Here is an 18,906-nt window from a genome sequence, read left to right as displayed (position 1 = left end):
CAGACCCCCTATTGAACACAGTGATTGTTCAATGAAACATTTATATAAAAAAAAGAAGAACTTTTTGTTTTGACAAAAAAAAAGGTGGCATGTAGAATGCATGTAAATTTAGCCAATGAACAATCGAAGCGTGTATGCGTCACTATGTGGACTGGCCGTGTTGTTTCAGAATCCAAATGGTACACATCCTCGGCTCTTTAGCCACACACCCTATGGTGCACCCATGTCCACAGTAGGTATGAACCAGCCTGAATTCCGTACTTCTCAATGTACAGTTCTCCAAACTACTCCACATTCGCATAAATTTCATTGTCATTGTCCATCGTCCTTTTCTCCATGTCAGCATCTGCCTCCGCACAGTCCTCATCCGACCCATTTCCTGCACGCGATATTCCCCAGCTTTTGGGATCTGTGGGATGATTGTGAAGGAAAACGAGAAGTATAGACCAGATGTTACAACACCTTTCTGCATGTAGGTTTAGTCTATGTTATATAATATATATATATATATATATATATATATATATATATATATATATATATAGTATGAATAGCTTCTGTGTCACAGCTTTATCAAGTTCGATGCTAAAGCTCTTTCTGAAATCTTTACTCAACAAATTAGGAGATTCTAAAAAAATATCAAAAATATGCTAAATGCTTCCATGTATGTATATAGAATGACATTGAACAGAAGCAGCATAAACATATGTGTATGTATATGTATGTGTGTGTGTGTGTATATATATATGTGTGTGTGTGTGTGTGTGTGTGTGTGTGTGTGTGTGTGTGTGTGTTTATGCTGCTTCTGTTCAATGTGATTCTAGTATTTTAAAACCAAAAAAGAAGTATAGAGTTCAGAAAGCTGGATGAAAGTCTTTCTCTGTGATTTTGGATCTGTAGCCCTCTCACTAAGCTAGCTTTTTCTCAGTATCTGAGTGCACTATCTAAGCACTGAGTGATATCTGATAGCTAGCTATCTAAGCCTAGCTCTCTTTAAAAGTTGTTGAAGCTGGAATTTGAAAGTGTTGTTTGATTGTTTGAGTTCAGTAGAGTTCATTTCCCCATGAATAGTTTCTGTGTCACAGCTTTTCGAGTTCAATGCTAAAGCTCTCTCTGAAATATTTACTCAACAAATTAGGAGATTCTAACTAAACAATTATTAAAACTAAATGTTAAATGTTTCCTCTAGCCAGTTTGCCATGTATACCACTCTACACATTTATTTGTTTTCTCCCAAAAATGCAAGGAAGTACTGACGTTTTAACTTGTAATTAATCACAGAATATTGTTGCGATAAGCGTGAATCATTTTGTTATTGATTAATACAACTAATATTAATATAATTACATTGTGTTGGTCTCACATTAAGTCTTTTATTTTACATTTAAATATCCATTATTAAAATATATTAAAGTCTTAAGAAGGAGAACAGCGTTGTGTAGCTCAGATAAAAAAAAAACAGTAAGTAATTAGATTACTTTTTAAAGCATGTTTAAAAATGGAATGAATACAAGCCGGATTACATTACAGCCTAAACAGAATCACTACTCTTACCATGTTTTTTCAATATATAAGTGAGTGAGTCTGTGTTTGTAAGATGCCGCTCTTGTTGATGTTCGCTGTTAATTTTTCTTCCTTTTTTAGTTACTCACACTGTCGTGTCTTTAGATTTCTGTGTGTAGTTATATCCTCTCCACTTATCTTAATATGGTTTAATTGAAGACTAAATATCTAGATGATTAAAAAGGGGATCCAAACTTTACATGATTACTGGATTATTAAAATAATTTCATTCCCTGTACTGTCCTGTACAAGTGGCATAGATTCACTCACCCATCCTGTCCTTGCCCATTGCTGTCTTCACATTAGCATTTACATTGACATAGACCTCACCAGAATCGTCAGAATCATCTTCTTTGTGGTGGAAAAAAGCTACATTTCCATAATACTCATCATTTTCATCCATCTCATTCTTCCGATGGGCGGCCTCATATGCATTTCTGGCACCTGAATGTGTGATTGTGGCAACAAATAAAATTGCTAGAATAGGAAAAATATAACTGGTTTGCCAGGTTTTCATGGTAATAACTGTCTCTAGTTTAAATTCCAAAATCACCAAGAGGAAGAATGTTTTGGTCATAAGATCATTCTATGAATATTAAGATTGAGATAAGAAAGTACTCACATTGTCTATTAACCATCTTCACATCCATCTGCTGTTTTTGTTTTTTACATCTTTTTATAAAACACATTATAATCGGCACTAAGATGAGTAACAGTCCTATTCCCACTCCAGAACCAATAAAGGGCGACACTGTTGCTGTGAGAGAAATGACCATCAAGACCTTCACGCTTCAAACTTGAGAACAAATGAGTAAAGTTATCAAGTACATCTTACTGTACCTTTCACAGTGACGGCCAAGAGTTCAGTGTTGGAGGATCTAAAAGAGCGTGAAGACACAGTTACTTCATAAACACAGCTGTAGTTTCCCTGGTGGACGTAATCAGCCTCAGGGAAGGAGAAAGTGGTTGAGTGGTTAACAGCTGACTGAGTTCTGGTGATATTGGATCCACTGAACTCCAGGTGGAAGGAACCTCCTGGATACTGGGGTTGAATGGAGCAGATGATGGAGAAGCTGTAGCCCCTGGTCACCTCTAGGTCCTGAGGCCCCCAGTAAAACCCCCCATCAGGAGCACTGAAGGAGATATTAGGCTGCAGCAAATTCACTGGAAAACAAGAAGAACTCATCAATTGCAAACTGACACTCAGGAACTGGGTCCAGAAACTCCAGACAAGCTGTACCTTACCCACAACCAAGAAACCAACAGAACTGCTCCGTGGAGAGCTGAAATCCCGACTGGAGACTCGTGTCTGGTGCTGGCAGTAGTAAGACCCAGCATCAACAAAGTCCACTTTAATTAAACTGAAGGTGACAGAGGTTCCCCTCTTGGTCTCTCTAACAGACCCAGAACCTGTTTTCAGAGTGAAGTTTCCTCCAGTGAACTGAGTTTCTACAGAGCAGGTGATGTCAACCCTCTGTCCCCATGTGACCTCTCTGGTGGGACTGAGAGAGATGGTTGGAGTGGGTAGAGTCACTGCAAAAGGATATTTTTGAAGAAGGAAAAGTTTTATAATGTATAAGATCACTTAAATGACCTCTAAAATACACAGAGTTGAGGGATAAAGTAAAGAGAGCTCCAACATAAAGTGTGTTAGTAAAGTTCTGGCCCACAACGAGCCCCCAGAACAGTGTAATTCCACCTTAGCATTGATTCTGTAAGTCTCTCTAACAATACTGGAGGTTAACTATGTTGCCTGGTGCAAAGTGAAGTGCATTTTAAGGACTTTGGCCTCCGTCCTCAACAGCTCTAAGTGCATTAGTACAGGCGAAGAAATGCATGAAATCCAAACTGTCCATTCACCTTAATGTTGTATACCCACGACTCAGATATGTGTCTGATCTAGGACCAATTATGAAAGTGACTCAAAACCCCTTTTAAAAAGATTGAATCTGAAATGTTCACACAGCCCTGAACAAATCAGATCTGAGTCTCTTCAGCCTGATAATGTTAACATTGCCTAAACTAGTTCTAAATCTCCAGCCCTTCTACTCTAGCTATGAATTAGAATCACATCAAACTGCTTCAGATTCATGGAGAATTCACAGCAAAAATAAATAGATTCGTCTTACCTTTAACAGAGAAATTAACAGAGCTGCTCTGTGGAGAGCTGAAATCTCGAGTGGAGACTCGTGTCTGGTACTGGCAGTAGTAAGACCCCTCATCAACAAAGTCCACTTTAATTAAACTGAAGGTGACAGAGGTTCCTCTCTTTGTCTCTCTAACAGACCCAGAACCTGTTTTCAGAGTGAAGGTTCCTCCAGTGAACTGAGTATCTACAGAGCAGGTGATATCAACCCTCTGCCCCCATGTGACCTCTCTGGTGGGACTGAGAGAGATGCGTGGAGTGGGTAGAGTCACTGGAAAAGGATATTTTTTGGTATGAGAAGTTTTATAATGTATAATATTACTTAAATGACCTCTAAAATACACAGAGTTGAGGGATAAAGTAAAGAGAGCTCCAACATAAAGTGTGTTAGTAAGGTTCTGGCCCACAACGAGCCCCCAGAACAGTGTAATTCCACATTAGCATCGATTCCGCCAGTCCGTCTAACAATACTGGAGGTTTTGTATTCATCCAAAAGATATTTCCTTAACTGGTGTTTTGGTGATGGTGTTAGAGAGCACTGTCTAACACACTGCTCTAAAATCTCTCAATGGTGACTGACAGGACATGGCATTTAATGGTCCATGTGCCAAAGACCCCTTATGCACTGTGAAGGGTGGGGCACCTATTCCAGAAGAGACCACCCACATCTGATAGAACTGTTTCATTCTGTGATCAAGGTAATCAGTCAGGATCCTTCTAAAGGTACAAGTGGACACAAAGCATTTTCTAAACCTTCAGCCACAAGGGTACCACAGGTAAAGAGGCTGTGTTACCTCGGTTTGACAAGTTCAATTAGGTAAAAGGTTTCATAGTTTGTTTTTATTTTCAGTAATTATTATTTATTTTGTAAACATGGTAAATCTAAATGTTCTGGCTTAATGACATGTTGGAAACCTTCCTCAAAAGCACTGAAAGAGATTTTGGGCTGAAGCAAATTGACTGGAAATGAAAAGTAACTCATAAGCTGTAAACTGATTATCAGGAATTGGGTGCAAGACCTCCAGACAAAAGTGTGTTTTACCCACAACCAAGAAATCAATAGCTGTAGAGAACAGACAGCAAAAATCCTAAACCGATTCGTCTTACCTTTAACAGAGAAATTAACAGAGCTGCTCTGTGGAGAGCTGAAATCTCGAGTGGAGACTCGTGTCTGGTACTGGCAGTAGTAAGAGCCCTCATCAACAAAGTCCACTTTAAGTAAACTGAAGGTGACGGAGGTTCCAGGCTTGCTCTCTCTTAAAGACCCAGAACTCTTTATCAGGGAGAAATTTCCTCCAGTGAACTGAGTATCTACAGAGCAGGTGATGTCAACCCTCTGCCCCCATGTGACCTCTCTGGTGGGACTGAGAGAGATGCGTGGAGTGGGTAGAGTCACTGGAAAAGGATATTTTTTGGCATCAGAAGTTTTATAATGTATAAGATCACTTAAATGACCTCTAAAATACACAGAGTTTAGAGAGCTCCAACATAAAGTGTTTTAGTAAGGTTCTGGCCCACAACGAGCCCCCAGAACAGTGTAATTCCACATTAGCATCGATTCCGCCAGTCCGTCTAACAATACTGGAGGTTTTGTATTCATCCAAAAGATATTTCCTTAACTGGTGTTTTGGTGATGGTGTTAGAGAGCACTGTCTAACACACTGCTCTAAAATCTCTCAATGGTGACTGACAGGACATGGCATTTAATGGTCCATGTGCCAAAGACCCCTTATGCACTGTGAATGGTGGGGCACCTATTCCAGAAGAGACCACCCACATCTGATAGAACTGTTTCATTCTGTGATCAAGGTAATCAGTCAGGATCCTTCTAAAGGTACAAGTGGACACAAAGCATTTTCTAAACCTTCAGCCACAAGGGTACCACAGGTAAAGAGGCTGTGTTACCTCGGTATGACAAGTTCAATTAGGTAAAAGGTTTCATAGTTTGTTTTTATTTTCAGTAATTATTATTTATTTTGTAAACATGGTAAATCTAAATGTTCTGGCTTAATGACATGTTGGAAACCTTCCTCAAAAGCACTGAAAGAGATTTTGGGCTGAAGCAAATTGACTGGAAATGAAAAGTAACTCATAAGCTGTAAACTGATTATCAGGAATTGGGTGCAAGACCTCCAGACAAAAGTGTGTTTTACCCACAACCAAGAAATCAATAGCTGTAGAGAACAGACAGCAAAAATCCTAAACCGATTCGTCTTACCTTTAACAGAGAAATTAACAGAGCTGCTCTGTGGAGAGCTGAAATCTCGAGTGGAGACTCGTGTCTGGTACTGGCAGTAGTAAGACCCCTCATCAACAAAGTCCACTTTAAGTAAACTGAAGATGACGGAGGTTCCAGGCTTGGTCTCTCTTAAAGACCCAGAACTCTTTTTGAGGGTGAAATTTCCTCCAGTAAACTGAGTTCCTACAGAGCAGGTGATGTCAACCCTCTGCCCCCATGTGACCTCTCTGGTGGGACTGAGAGAGATGGTTGGAGTGGGTAGAGTCACTGGAAAAGGATATTTTTGAAGAAGGAGAAGTTTTATAATGTATAAGATCACTTAAATGACCTCTAAAATACACAGAGTTGAGTGATAAAGTAAAGAGAGCTCCAACATAAAGTGTGTTAGTAAAGTTCTGGCCCAGAACAGTGTTTAGCATCGATTCTGCAAGTCTCAGCCGTCTGCCATCTTTGTCTCTATACTGAACCCTTTTTGCAATATGGTGGACTGTACAAACTATTCATGAGCTTTTGGTCAGATTTTAATCATTAATTTAAAATCTGATGTTGAAACGGTAATTTGACCTTCAGTATTGAGCACTTTAGTCTCTCCCCAGAGAGATCAGAGCCTGGTCTTATGTGACTGTAAATAACTGCCTGGTGCCAAGTGAACAGCATTTGGCCTCTGGCCCCCACAGCTCTAAGTGCATTAGTACAGGCAAATAAACGCATGAAATCCAAACTGATCATTAACATTAATGCTGCATACCCACGCATTGGATATGTGTCTGATCCATTAATGCTGCATACCCACGCATTGGATATGTGTCTGATCCAGGACCACGTATAAAAAGTAACTCAAAACCCCTTTGAAAAGATTGGATTTAACATGTTCACACAGCCCTGAACAAATCAGATTTGAGTCTCTTCAGCCTGATAACGTTAACATTGCCTAATCTAGTTCTAAATCTTCAGCTTAAGTACACCACAGTTAAAGAAGCTGTTACCTTGGCGTGGCAAGTTCAATTAGGTGACACGTTCCGTAATTTGTTATTATTTACAATAATTATTTTCTTTATTAAACTATTCAATCTAAATATGCTGGCTTAATATCCTTATATTGAAAACCCCCCTCAGATGCACTGAAATAGATTTTGGGCTGAAGCAAATTGGCTGGAAATGAAAAATAACTCAAATAAGCTGTAAACTGATAATCAGGAATTGGGACAAAAAACTCCAAACAATCCGTGTCTCACCACAACCAAGAAATCAACATCTGTAGAGAACAGACAGCAAAAATCCCAAACCGATTCGTCTTACCTTTAACAGAGAAATTAACAGAGCTGCTCTGTGGAGAGCTGAAATCCCGAGTGGAGACTCGTGTCTGGTACTGGCAGTAGTAAGACCCAGCATCAACAAAGTCCACTTTAATTAAACTGAAGGTGACAGAGGTTCCACTCTTTGTCTCTCTAACAGACCCAGAACCTGTTTTCAGAGTGAAGGTTCCTCCAGTGAACTGAGTATCTACAGAGCAGGTGATGTCAACCCTCTGCCCCCATGTGACCTCTCTGGTGGGACTGAGAGAGATGGTTGGAGTGGGTAGAGTCACTGGAAAAGGATATTTTTGAAGAAGGAAAAGTTTTATAATGTATAAGATCACTTAAATGACCTCTAAAATACACAGAGTTGAGGGATAAAGTAAAGAGAGCTCCAACATAAAGTGTGTTAGTAAAGTTCTGGCCCACAACGAGCCCCCAGAACAGTGTAATTCCACCTTAGCATCGATTCTGTAAGTCTCTCTAACAATACTGGAGGTTAACTATGTTGCCTGGTGCAAAGTGAAGAGCATTTTAAGGACTTTGGCCTCCGTCCTCAACAGCTCTAAGTGCATTAGTACAGGCGAAGAAATGCATGAAATCCAAACTGTCCATTCACCTTAATGTTGTATACCCACGACTCAGATATGTGTCTGATCTAGGACCAATTATGAAAGTAACTCAAAACCCCTTTTAAAAAGATTGAATCTGAAATGTTCACACAGCCCTGAACAAATCAGATCTGAGTCTCTTCAGCCTGATAATGTTAACATTGCCTAAACTAGTTCTAAATCTCCAGCCCTTCTACTCTAGCTATGAATTAGAATCACATCAAACTGCTTCAGATTCATGGAGAATTCACAGCAAAAATAAATAGATTCGTCTTACCTTTAACAGAGAAATTAACAGAGCTGCTCTGTGGAGAGCTGAAATCTCGAGTGGAGACTCGTGTCTGGTACTGGCAGTAGTAAGACCCCTCATCAACAAAGTCCACTTTAATTAAACTGAAGGTGACAGAGGTTCCACTCTTTGTCTCTCTAACAGACCCAGAACCTGTTTTCAGAGTGAAGGTTCCTCCAGTGAACTGAGTATCTACAGAGCAGGTGATGTCAACCCTCTGCCCCCATGTGACCTCTCTGGTGGGACTGAGAGAGATGCGTGGAGTGGGTAGAGTCACTGGAAAAGGATATTTTTTGGCATCAGAAGTTTTATAATGTATAATATCACTTAAATGACCTCTAAAATACACAGAGTTTAGAGAGCTCCAACATAAAGTGTGTTAGTAAGGTTCTGGCCCACAACGAGCCCCCAGAACAGTGTAATTCCACATTAGCATCGATTCTGTAAGTCTCTCTAACTATACTGGAGGTTTTGTATTCATCCAATAGATTCTTTAAAGTTCTTTTACTGATGTTTTGATGATGGCGGTCTAGAGCGCTGTCTAACACACTGCTCTAAAATCTCTCACTGGTGACTGACAGGACCATAGCATTACAATCATTTTCATTCTCATCAAACTATGTTGTGACTCTTGTGCCCTGTGCACTGGGGTGCTGATTGGGCAGTGGTGGCTTAACGGTTATAGGGAACTATTGATGACAGCGTTGTGGGTCCGATACCCGGGCTCGGCAAGCTTTCACTGTTGAGCCCTTGATCAAGGCCCTTCTCACTGTCTTCCCCCCCGGGTGCAGCATTAATGGCTGCCCACCTCTCCAGGCATGTGTGCTCACTGTCCACTTTGTGTGTTTCACTGGTATGTATGTGTGTGTTCCCTTCACGGATGAGCTAAAGGCGGAAGCCATTTTTCATCTTTCACCAATGTCCAACACAAGTGGTGAATATGTTATGTGTCTTGTCTAATATCCTTCTTCAAGATAAAGGTCAACACTCAGAATCACATAGCGTTAATTTGCAATGACCCTTTTTTCTAAGGGGACAGGCTGATAATGTTAATGTTGCCTAAGCTCATTCTAAATCTTCAGCCCTTCTACATACGCTATGATTTAGAATCACATCAAAACAAATTCGTCTTACCTTTAACAGAGAAATTAACAGAGCTGCTCTGTGGAGAGCTGAAGTCACGACTGGAGACTCGTGTCTGGTACTGGCAGTAGTAAGACCCCTCATTAACAAAGTCCACTTTAAGTAAACTGAAGGTGACGGAGGTTCCCCTCTTTGTCTCTCTAACAGACCCAGAACCTGTTTTCAGAGTGAAGGTTCCTCCAGTGAACTGAGTTCCTACAGAGCAGGTGATATCAACCCTCTGCCCCCATGTGACCTCTCTGGTGGGACTGAGAGAGATGCGTGGAGTGGGTAGAGTCACTGCAAAATATCATTTGAAAAAATAAATTCTTGTTTTATGTGATCTTTTCCATCTGCATATATCATAACATGCACCAGTGGGCAGGGCAAAATAATATTAACCAATAATACCAATTTTAGCCCCCCCTGTCCACCACCCCCACTTAGAGATCTGTTTTGGTCTTTAACATTCATGCATATAAGACTACTCTTATGTACATACGTTCTCCAGACATTTTTTACAAAGAACATTGCATGAGTTTACTGTGTTCAAAACAACAGCCTGTAATGCATGCTTTAATTAAGCCTGTAGGAATACTTCAGGATCCGCTTAAGCTTTTCCTAAAGTAATTCTCTGAGCTCTTACCCACAGTGATGCCAACAGTGCTGCTCCTGGATGAAGAGATGGAGCTGCTCCTCTGGTATGAGTAGTCACAGCTGTACTGGCCCTGATCTGAGGTCTTTACAGTCAGTGTAAAAGTTGATGGAGATTGAGCTGTTTGGGTTTGTATTGATGCTCCATTTTTATATAAACGGAAGACTACAGAGATGGACGTTGAGCTGGGTAAAGAACATCTGAACCGAACAGCTTCCCCAGGTGAGACAGCAGAGTGTGATGTGGTCAGGGTGATCGTGGGGCTCCGCAGGTCTTCTGTTGAAGAAATAAGGTTAAGTAACAGCTTGTGCTTTTTCTTTTGAATGTTGATTTAAAAACATGTTTCCTTACCAGAGCAAACAACTCCAGCATCTTCACCATGACCACAGTTGTGTTTGCCAAACCCCGCATGACGGCACCCTGTGATGGAGCTTTCACTTCCAGAACAACCAACATCATCCAGAAGTATTGGATCACTTCCCTGACCAAAGTGGGCACTCTGAGGGGCGCTGACTGCTGTGCCACATCCCATCTGTCTGCACACCACTGCAGCATCATTCATGTCCCAGTCATCATCACACACTGTTCCCCACTGGCTGTTATGATAGATCTCCACTCTGCCTCCACAGCGACCTGTTCCACTCACCAGCCTGATATTGTCTGATTTGTCATATAAAAATATAGAGAAGTTATCATTATTTTTATGGGTCAGATGAAAATCCATCAAATATCAAGGATCAGATTAGTAATGAAAGATGTGGCATATTTAATTAAAAATACAGTAAAACCTGATATATAAAGTTGGTGCAAAGAGGTGTGCTGGAAACAGTCAAGTCCAGAAATTCCTTTACATGGGATTTGACATTTTTTTATTTCTCCATAAAAGTGGTTATGATGTAATTAAATGTAGTCAGATTGATTTTGTGTAAAACACTTTTTTTCCAGAAAGAGCAAGCCGTAATTGTTCACAGTGATGGTAAGTGGAAACAGCGGAGTCAAGAGATTGGTTTTGGCTTGAACACATTTTGTGTTTATTCAATAATTTTTTGCATACCTGAGCAGACAACTCCAGCATCTTCACCATGACCACAGTTGTGTTTGCCAAACCCAGCATGACTGCACCCTGTGAGGGAGCTTTCACTTCCAGAACAACCAACATTATCCAGAAGTATTGGTCCACTTCCCTGACCAAAGTGGGCACTCTGAGGGGCGCTGACTGCTGTGCCACATCCCATCTGTCTGCACACCACTGCAGCATCATTCATGTCCCAGTCATCATCACACACTGTTCCCCACTGGCTGTTATAATAAATCTCCACTCTGCCAAAGCAGACGCCATTGCTATTGACGAGTCTAATGTTTGTGGCATCTATCATGAAGGACAATAACACACAGCTTTATCAAACACAGGCTTATTTATGTTTACATAGACTTGAACAAAGTCTCATTGATCAGTTAAAGACACTTGTTTTTTCTACAAGTTGCTGAAAGCTGTTCCAGTGATGCCATAGAAAACTATGCCTCGATTGGTCGTTCACCCCTATGGGGCACTAAATCGCTTTTTTTTCATCTCAGAAATGCACACACAGCAAATATAATGTTGGTAAACATGTAAAGACATTATATTAAGTCATCAACCAGTTAATAATCAGCCTTTCACTGTTTAATACTGTTTGAGTTATTAATGAAATGAAAACGTACCAGTCATCCAGGACTCTCCAAGAACAGCAACTACTGGAATAAAAAGGAGAGTTTTCATTAAACCAGTGATAGAATAAACAATAGTCTTCTACCCCATTAATCACATTACAATTTGAATTCTGTTTATATAGTTTTAGGATCTAATCACATTTCAGCTCAGCTCAGCCTCAGTTTATTTAAACATTATTTTTGATGCAAAGAGCTTAAGAAGATAAAAAAGATACAAACCTCAACATGAAAAACAAAAAGACTGAAAAAAACCCTTTTTGATCAGATAAAATAACCCACAACTGAAATTCAGGAAAATATTATGTTTTGCTCATTTTATAAATATTAATATGGTTCTTCATCAAAATGACCAAATATTCAACAGGATGAGCTTTAAAAAAGGAAATTCCAAAGCTACCACACTTTTCGTACTGAAATACCACTAAAGAAAATTGACAGAAGTTCTTACAGCTCACTCAGATTAAATGCATGATTACAGCAAGACCCCAGTAAACTCATGCAGACTGAAAATCTGTCATACATGCATTTGATACAAGAGGGAAGTCCTAACCTCAGCCCTTCAACTTGAAGAACTGAAAATATCTGATGCAAAAGTTTCTTAATGCAGTTTAGTTTGTTATGCTCAGTTTAATTGAGGGTAAGATGGATATAGCAAAATTAACCAATAGGGAGTTTTAGAGCATTAGTAATACAGTGTAACATTCTGTAGGAAAGTCATCTCTTCTGGCATACAGGTTATTTTATCAATAATTCAAAATAGTGATTATTTAGGACGCTGTAAGTCTTAGGCAGTTATAGACATTTCTAAATACTGTATATCTCAGCAGTCAGTTTGTCTTTACCTCTATATAACTTAAACCCAGGGGAAATGGTTACGCTGACACACACAACATATGCTTATTTGTGTTTATTCTAATCTTGGTGTTTTTGAACAAATACATTTGCTTTACATTTTTTTTCTGCTGCACAGTATATGTTTTTAGGCCTGGGAACGTACAGACGTAACCCCTCCGCTCTCTACAGAAAAGTTGTTTTTGTAGAGGAAGTCGTGGTTATCTTTATGACTGCATGTATTACTCTTGTTTTTTTTTTTAAAAAGACAATATGGAAAATGCTAATGAGTTATTTTAAAATTGTATTAACCTTTCAGTATTGTGAAAATACTATAACACATTTGATATTTTGCCTAACAGCTGTCATTGCACAATATTTGCTTTGCACTCCTTCTCAACTACTTCACTTGGATAGAATTGTTAATATTTTATTTATTTATTTATTTATTTATTTATTGACAATTATAAAATGACCGTGTGTATGTGGAAGGTGCTGAGAGTCTAACTTATGCTTGTTATTATAGTTTTTACTTTGTGAAGTAAAGAGCTGTACTTTCACAACAGATCTGACCATTTGAAGCATGGACTCCAAATGACCTCTGCAGGTGTCCTGTGGTATCTGATACTAGGGCTGCTCAATATATCATTGCAGCATTGTCAACGCAAGATGTGCGATGTCACATAAGACAATATTAAATCACACATTGTTGCACAGTTCTCAGTTTCCATAACATATCTAACAAGAGCAGATTCAGTGTGCACAATATTGCTTATTTTACTGCAATATTGGAGACACAGAGTGCATTATGGTCCTATCATGACATGTTGGACCATTGACTCCTAGTGAAATCTGTTTAATACAACAAAAAATATTGCAGAACAAAATATCACAATGTCAGTTTTTTTCCCAGTATTGTGCAGCCCTATCTAGCACCAGATCTAGCAGCATATTCTTCAAGTCCTGCAAGTTGTGAGATGGGACCTCCATGAAGTATCAGTGAGCCTTGAGTGCCCATGACCCTGTTGTAGGTTTACCGGTTGTCCTTCTTTGGAGCACTTTTGATCGGTACTGACAGAATTCCTTCAGTCTTTTAATGGTATGTGCACTACAGAGAGTGAACAGCTGCTACTGATTTGCCTTTCGGAGAACATTATTCCAGTGATAGATTATTTGCTGATGTCTCTGCAAATTGATCAGACTCCGCCCAGGCTTGGTTTTCAAGGACTGGGACTTTAGTGACGGCTCCTTATATAGTACAATATGATGACCTCTTCAGTTTCAGACCAACCTATTTCAACATCATTGTTCATCCTAAATCGCCCTGTCTTCTCTGAAGGCATCCGTTTCCTTTGTCCTTTGAGAACTCACTGGTCACTCATACAGAAGCTGGAAGCCTTGGTGTAGTCATGGATGATCAGTTATTGTTCTCAAGTCAAATTCGACCCTTCCTCTCTAGAGAGTCGCCCAGGTCACTTCAAGACTTGACCACTGCAGCTCTCTTCTGGCTGGTCTTCCTCAGCTCACCATCAGACCCCTGCAACTGATCTAGAACACAGCGGCACGGGTCGTCTTCAACGTTCCTAAATTCAGCCATGTCACGCCACTGCTGTGTTCTCTTCACTGTAGCTTCCTGTAGCTGCTGCCCTCATCAGATTCAGATCCCTGACTCTGGCCTACAAAGCCAAGACTGGACCAGCCAGCCCCTCTGTACTTGATGGCGATGGTCAAAAGCCGATCTGCACCAAGAGCCCTTCCAGCTTCAAGTACGGCTCGGCTTGACCCGCCATCCTTTAAGATCCACGAGCGTCCAGACTTTTTACTGTCCTGCACCGAAGTGGTGGAACGAACTTCCCCTGGGTGTCCGAACAGCAGAGTCCAACGCTCGCTGTCTTCAAACCCAGACTGAAGACCCTCCTCTTCTGAGAGTACTCAGGTTAAGAGAAGAGTATTATGGTTTCCATATTGACTTGTGTTTAGTAAAGTCTAAGATTAGAGGAGCTTCAAATTTTAATCTATTTAAACTAGCTGAGGTTCTTCTTCAGTAAACAGTGAAGCACTTTTGTAGGTCGCTCTGGAGAAGAACTTCTGCTAAATGCCTTAAATGTAAATGTTTCAGAATAAACAGATTTTTTCACAAAACTTACTGTGTCTTCATACTCGATTTGTTTGAGTTGAGTAAATTACTGCTTTCTGTTTGTATTTCATCTCACTCTACAGAGTGGTACTCTGATACTTTCAGAATTTCTTTTGATAGAATTGGAAAATTAAACAGTATAAAGAAAAAGTAATGGAATTTACCCAGCAGTAAAGTGAGGTGAGGTCTCAGCATCCTGGTCCTTAGATTCATGTTAAATTCCAGTGTGATCTGAACTGCAGGGAGCTCTGCTGCAGTCCTCTAACAGCTTCACACTGAAGTGCTGAAGACTGGGTTTTATCGAGAGGAGGGGTTTCTGTTCCTCTTCGGCACCTTTTCCTGTTTAGTAAAAGCCAAACCTCTTACAATCAGTAGCTCAACTACAGTTCTCTGAACTTTCGGTAAAGAGACACTCGGGCTAAAATTCTGAGAGCGCTCTCTCTGCAGCGAGTAGCTTGTAAACTGTAGAGGACATGGTAGTTATTTATTTATTTATTTATTAACAGTCCCAGCCGGCCTAATCAGTATTTTACAAAGGCACAAGTACTGTCACTGAGCTTTACTTTAAAAGGTTGTTTTTCAACACCATTCCCACAGTATTACCTGTGAACCGTTGATATAAAGTGAAAGTGAAGAAAATTATGTACAAGAAGAATTATAGAGTAAAAATGAACAGATGGAAACTGAGAAGATAAATATGATAATCATATCATATTTACGGGCATGGCTGCCGTGTTGCGAGCTCCTTCTAGTCTTGGTAGTTTTTGTTAATTGTGTGTTTGTGTGTCACTTTCATTGCACTGAATGTTGCTAGAATCTTCATTTCGACTGACAAACACTTCTGGAAATCAGAACGCCGATCACTCACCGCAAACCGGACTTTATTTCCTTTGTTTATAAACACTGAAGGTGCACCATTCGTTTGGGCGACCCAGCCACGAAACTGCCAGAGACGGCAGAAAAGTCTCTGTCAGGCTGAGACGACACACTCGCCATCCCTCCCCCTCTCCCCAGCTTACTACTGGCAAACGTACAGTCCTTGGGCAACAAATTGAGCGACCTTCAGGCACGTATCTCTTTCTAACATGAAACAAGAGACTGCTGTATTATCTGCCCTGTAGAGAACATGGATGTCAGTCAAAATTTTAGACCCAGCCATGGAGCCTGTGGGGTTCTCCCTGCACCGCACGGACAGAACAAACAATAAATAAACTGCATCACAATAAATTGAGTCGTAACTTTTGTAGCGTGATGCGTATCGTATCGGCAGGTTCTTGCCACTGGACAGCTCTAGTGCTGAAGTGACAGGACTGGGGATGTGAATGTGTTTACTTATTTTAGTTTCATTACATATGTTGTGTGTTAAATGAATGCCAGTCAATAAACAGTAAATCCAGAAATGGTAGCTACAACAGACACAAAGTAAAGCTTTAAATGTTGTTCAGCTGTTGTAATTGATACTGGCGTCGCTAATGCAGACCAATTAGCAAAATCAGTGAAGAAATGGTCAGTGTGAGGGAACAGCAGAGCAATGAACCAAGCTGGACAGTCAGCTTCCTTCTGTTTCTTCTGTGAAGAAAGTAACGTGACTAAAGAGAAATAAGAAAAAGGGTGCGGCGCTGCTCGAACGAGAAAGCTGACTTTATAAAGAACTTCGCTGAAAGTGTCGGCTACTTTAACGCTCTTAAAAATAGCACTCTGCTGAACTCTACATGCACACACAATTCCCACAAACACTTCTGACTTCTCTCATTTCAGCAAAAAGTGTCATTTAATGTCAAATCCCTTGAATATTGTTTAGAAAAAAATGACAAAAACGTTTAAAACCTTTAAAAATCCTAAATGCAATTCCCCAAACATAAGAAGTTCTCAGATACTCTCTTAAGAAAGTCTTATTAATTGACTTAACAGTTATTAAGACGCTCTTCATGGCTTTATTCTGTATCCGTTTATAACGTGGCCTTTTATTCTACATATTACAGCCCATCACAAACAACACAACATTTACATTTACGGCGTTTAGCAGACGCTCTTATTCAGAGCGACTTACGGGGTTACTCGTATTACAGAGGAGGGCCAATGCAGTGTTAGAAGTCTTGCCCAAGGACTCGTATTGGTGTAGCGCAGCACCCAGTCACCCAGGCCGCGAATCAAACCCTAGTTTCCCACATGGTGTAGTAGCTCAGTGGCAGGTAGTGGTGTTATCTGTTGTGCCACACCAAACACACAAGACACATATTTCATACAAAATGGAGTGATTTTTCATTGGCTGACCTGTAAAAAAAATGCTGGTTGAAGAATGGGCAGTGTGTGACCAGGCTGGTGACCAGCAACAGGTTGTGGCTGCGTATGGATCTTCCACAGGCTACTGAGGCTCCTGTCATGCATAACTGAGTCAAACCAAGCTTCAAAATTTGACTGAAACATGAGCTGAAGGGACGATGGACAACATTAACAGGAAACAAATCCTCCCTGGAAAAACTGAGAACAATGGCGGGCATCGGAAATCCGTTAGTTTCCTTCTGTAGACACTAACAGAGCTTTTAATACTGTTGAAGGCATTCATTCTGTAATGCAGTCATTTAAACTGATGATTTTAGAGAATATTAAGAAGACATAAGAACATAAATATAAATATTATAAATATATAAGAACATTTGTTTAAGACGTTTTAGGAAAAACAATTGTTCCTAAATTTATTCTCAAGGGAAAAGTTAAGGGGTAATGTATGTGTGGTTTATGTGCTAAAATCAGCTGTAATTAATTAATTAATAGACTGCTTTTGTTCCTTATAACTAATTAGTGTGAACAGGTGGGGCTAAACTGCTGTAGGCAGAATAGCTGGGTATACACCAAGCAGCCTTAACATTCAAACCTCCTGTCTAATCCACTATAGATCTACTTTGTGCCTCCAAAACAGCTCTGACCCGTTGAGATCCCGTAAGATCTCGCAAGACCTCTGAAGGTGTCCTGTGGTATCTGGACAGATCCTTTAAGTCCTGTAAGTTGTGAGATGGGACCTCCATGAGCATCAATGGGCCTTGGGTACCCATGACCCTGTTCACTGATTGTCCTTCCTTGGAGCACATTTGGTAGGTCCTGACCACTGCATACCAGGAGGGAACACCCCACAACACCTAATGCCTGATGTTCTGAAGATGTTCTGACCCAGTTGTCTAGAACTTTACAGTTTGGTTCTTGTCAAAGTGTCTCTTTGGTTCTTACGCTTGTCCATTTTTCTTGCTTCAGCACCTTCAACACCTTCAAGAACTGACTGTTCTTCACTCGCTGCCTCATAGATCCACCACCTTAAGACAGGAGCCACTGGAACTACCACACCATGTGGGAGACTGGGGTTCGATTCCTGGTCTGGGTGACTATGATGCTCTACACCAATAAGAGTCCTTGGGCAAGACTCCTAACACTACGTTGGCCCCCCTCTGTAATATGAGTAACGTTGTAAGTTGCTCTGGATAAGAGCGTCAGCTAAATGCCATAAATGGAAGCAGATCATCAGTATTAATTATTTTTAATTAATTAATTAATGTTTTTGCAGCTTATCTTCCATATATGGATATCTGGATGGCCTGGAGAGTGTTGGGTGCAACTTTAACAGCGTTTACATCACTCTACTATTTTACATCACTATAATATTAAGACCAGCGGACATCCTGGGCTTAAACCTCATTAGCCCACATCTGGTGCCGCCTTTGTCGAACCAGTCACCCATATTCCGGACACAGTCACATATACTGTATATTAAAGAACACATGTAACAACATCAGATGTCATTCACTGATCATTCCAGGCTATTCCAGACACTGAAGAAAATAGAGGTCTGTTCAAAGGAGTTTTGCAAGTGCCCAGAACTCACCCTCCCTCTTTACAGTGTTTCTGTCTTTTTAACACGCCTGTCACTCTTCTAGTCCTCCATTTGTCTCCATCTCATCTTCTACTGTCACGGGTGGGGTTTTACTGGCTTTCTCACACTCTTGACCCAGGAAAACAGAAGTAAACAGAAACACTCATTATGCAACGTCTGATAGACATAGGCTCTCTCTTACTTACTTCCCCGAAATGCTTATTAGCAGGGGCGCTGCCAAGGAATCCGCGCCCCTTGCAAATATTTCACCGGCCCCCAAAACCACCTGGACAATTCTGCAAAAACACCTGGGCCCCTGTTTACACAATTGCTGGCACGTTAACAATGGATAGAACGTGGCATTTACCAGTAACATCAGCTTGTTAAGGAATTGAGTCGCTAGCTATCTAATGCTAAAGCTAACTTTCAGAATGTTCTAGACTGCA

At 40.5% G+C, this 18,906-nt stretch overlaps 1 protein-coding gene across 1 annotated transcript; it reads right to left on the bottom strand.

Annotated features, from left to right (window-relative positions):
* Positions 1-284: 284 nt before the first annotated feature.
* Positions 285-14,854, bottom strand: LOC140573607 (uncharacterized). Its single transcript, XM_072693045.1, has 14 exons — positions 14,763-14,854; positions 11,622-11,654; positions 10,975-11,289; positions 10,272-10,580; positions 9,912-10,196; positions 9,278-9,565; positions 8,132-8,419; positions 7,184-7,535; positions 5,928-6,184; positions 4,817-5,104; positions 2,550-2,727; positions 2,404-2,441; positions 1,834-2,007; positions 285-409 (listed from the first exon to the last, which is right to left on the bottom strand). Exons 1-14 carry the CDS (start codon positions 14,809-14,811, stop codon positions 285-287), a joined length of 2,979 nt encoding a protein of 992 aa, XP_072549146.1. The 5' UTR covers positions 14,812-14,854.
* Positions 14,855-18,906: the final 4,052 nt, after the last annotated feature.

Source organism: Salminus brasiliensis, chromosome 12 (genome assembly GCF_030463535.1).
Source record: "Salminus brasiliensis chromosome 12, fSalBra1.hap2, whole genome shotgun sequence".
NCBI lineage: Eukaryota > Metazoa > Chordata > Actinopteri > Characiformes > Bryconidae > Salminus > Salminus brasiliensis.
The sequence above is the reverse complement of the archived record's forward strand: the minus strand, read 5'-3'. Positions and strand labels throughout refer to the sequence as shown.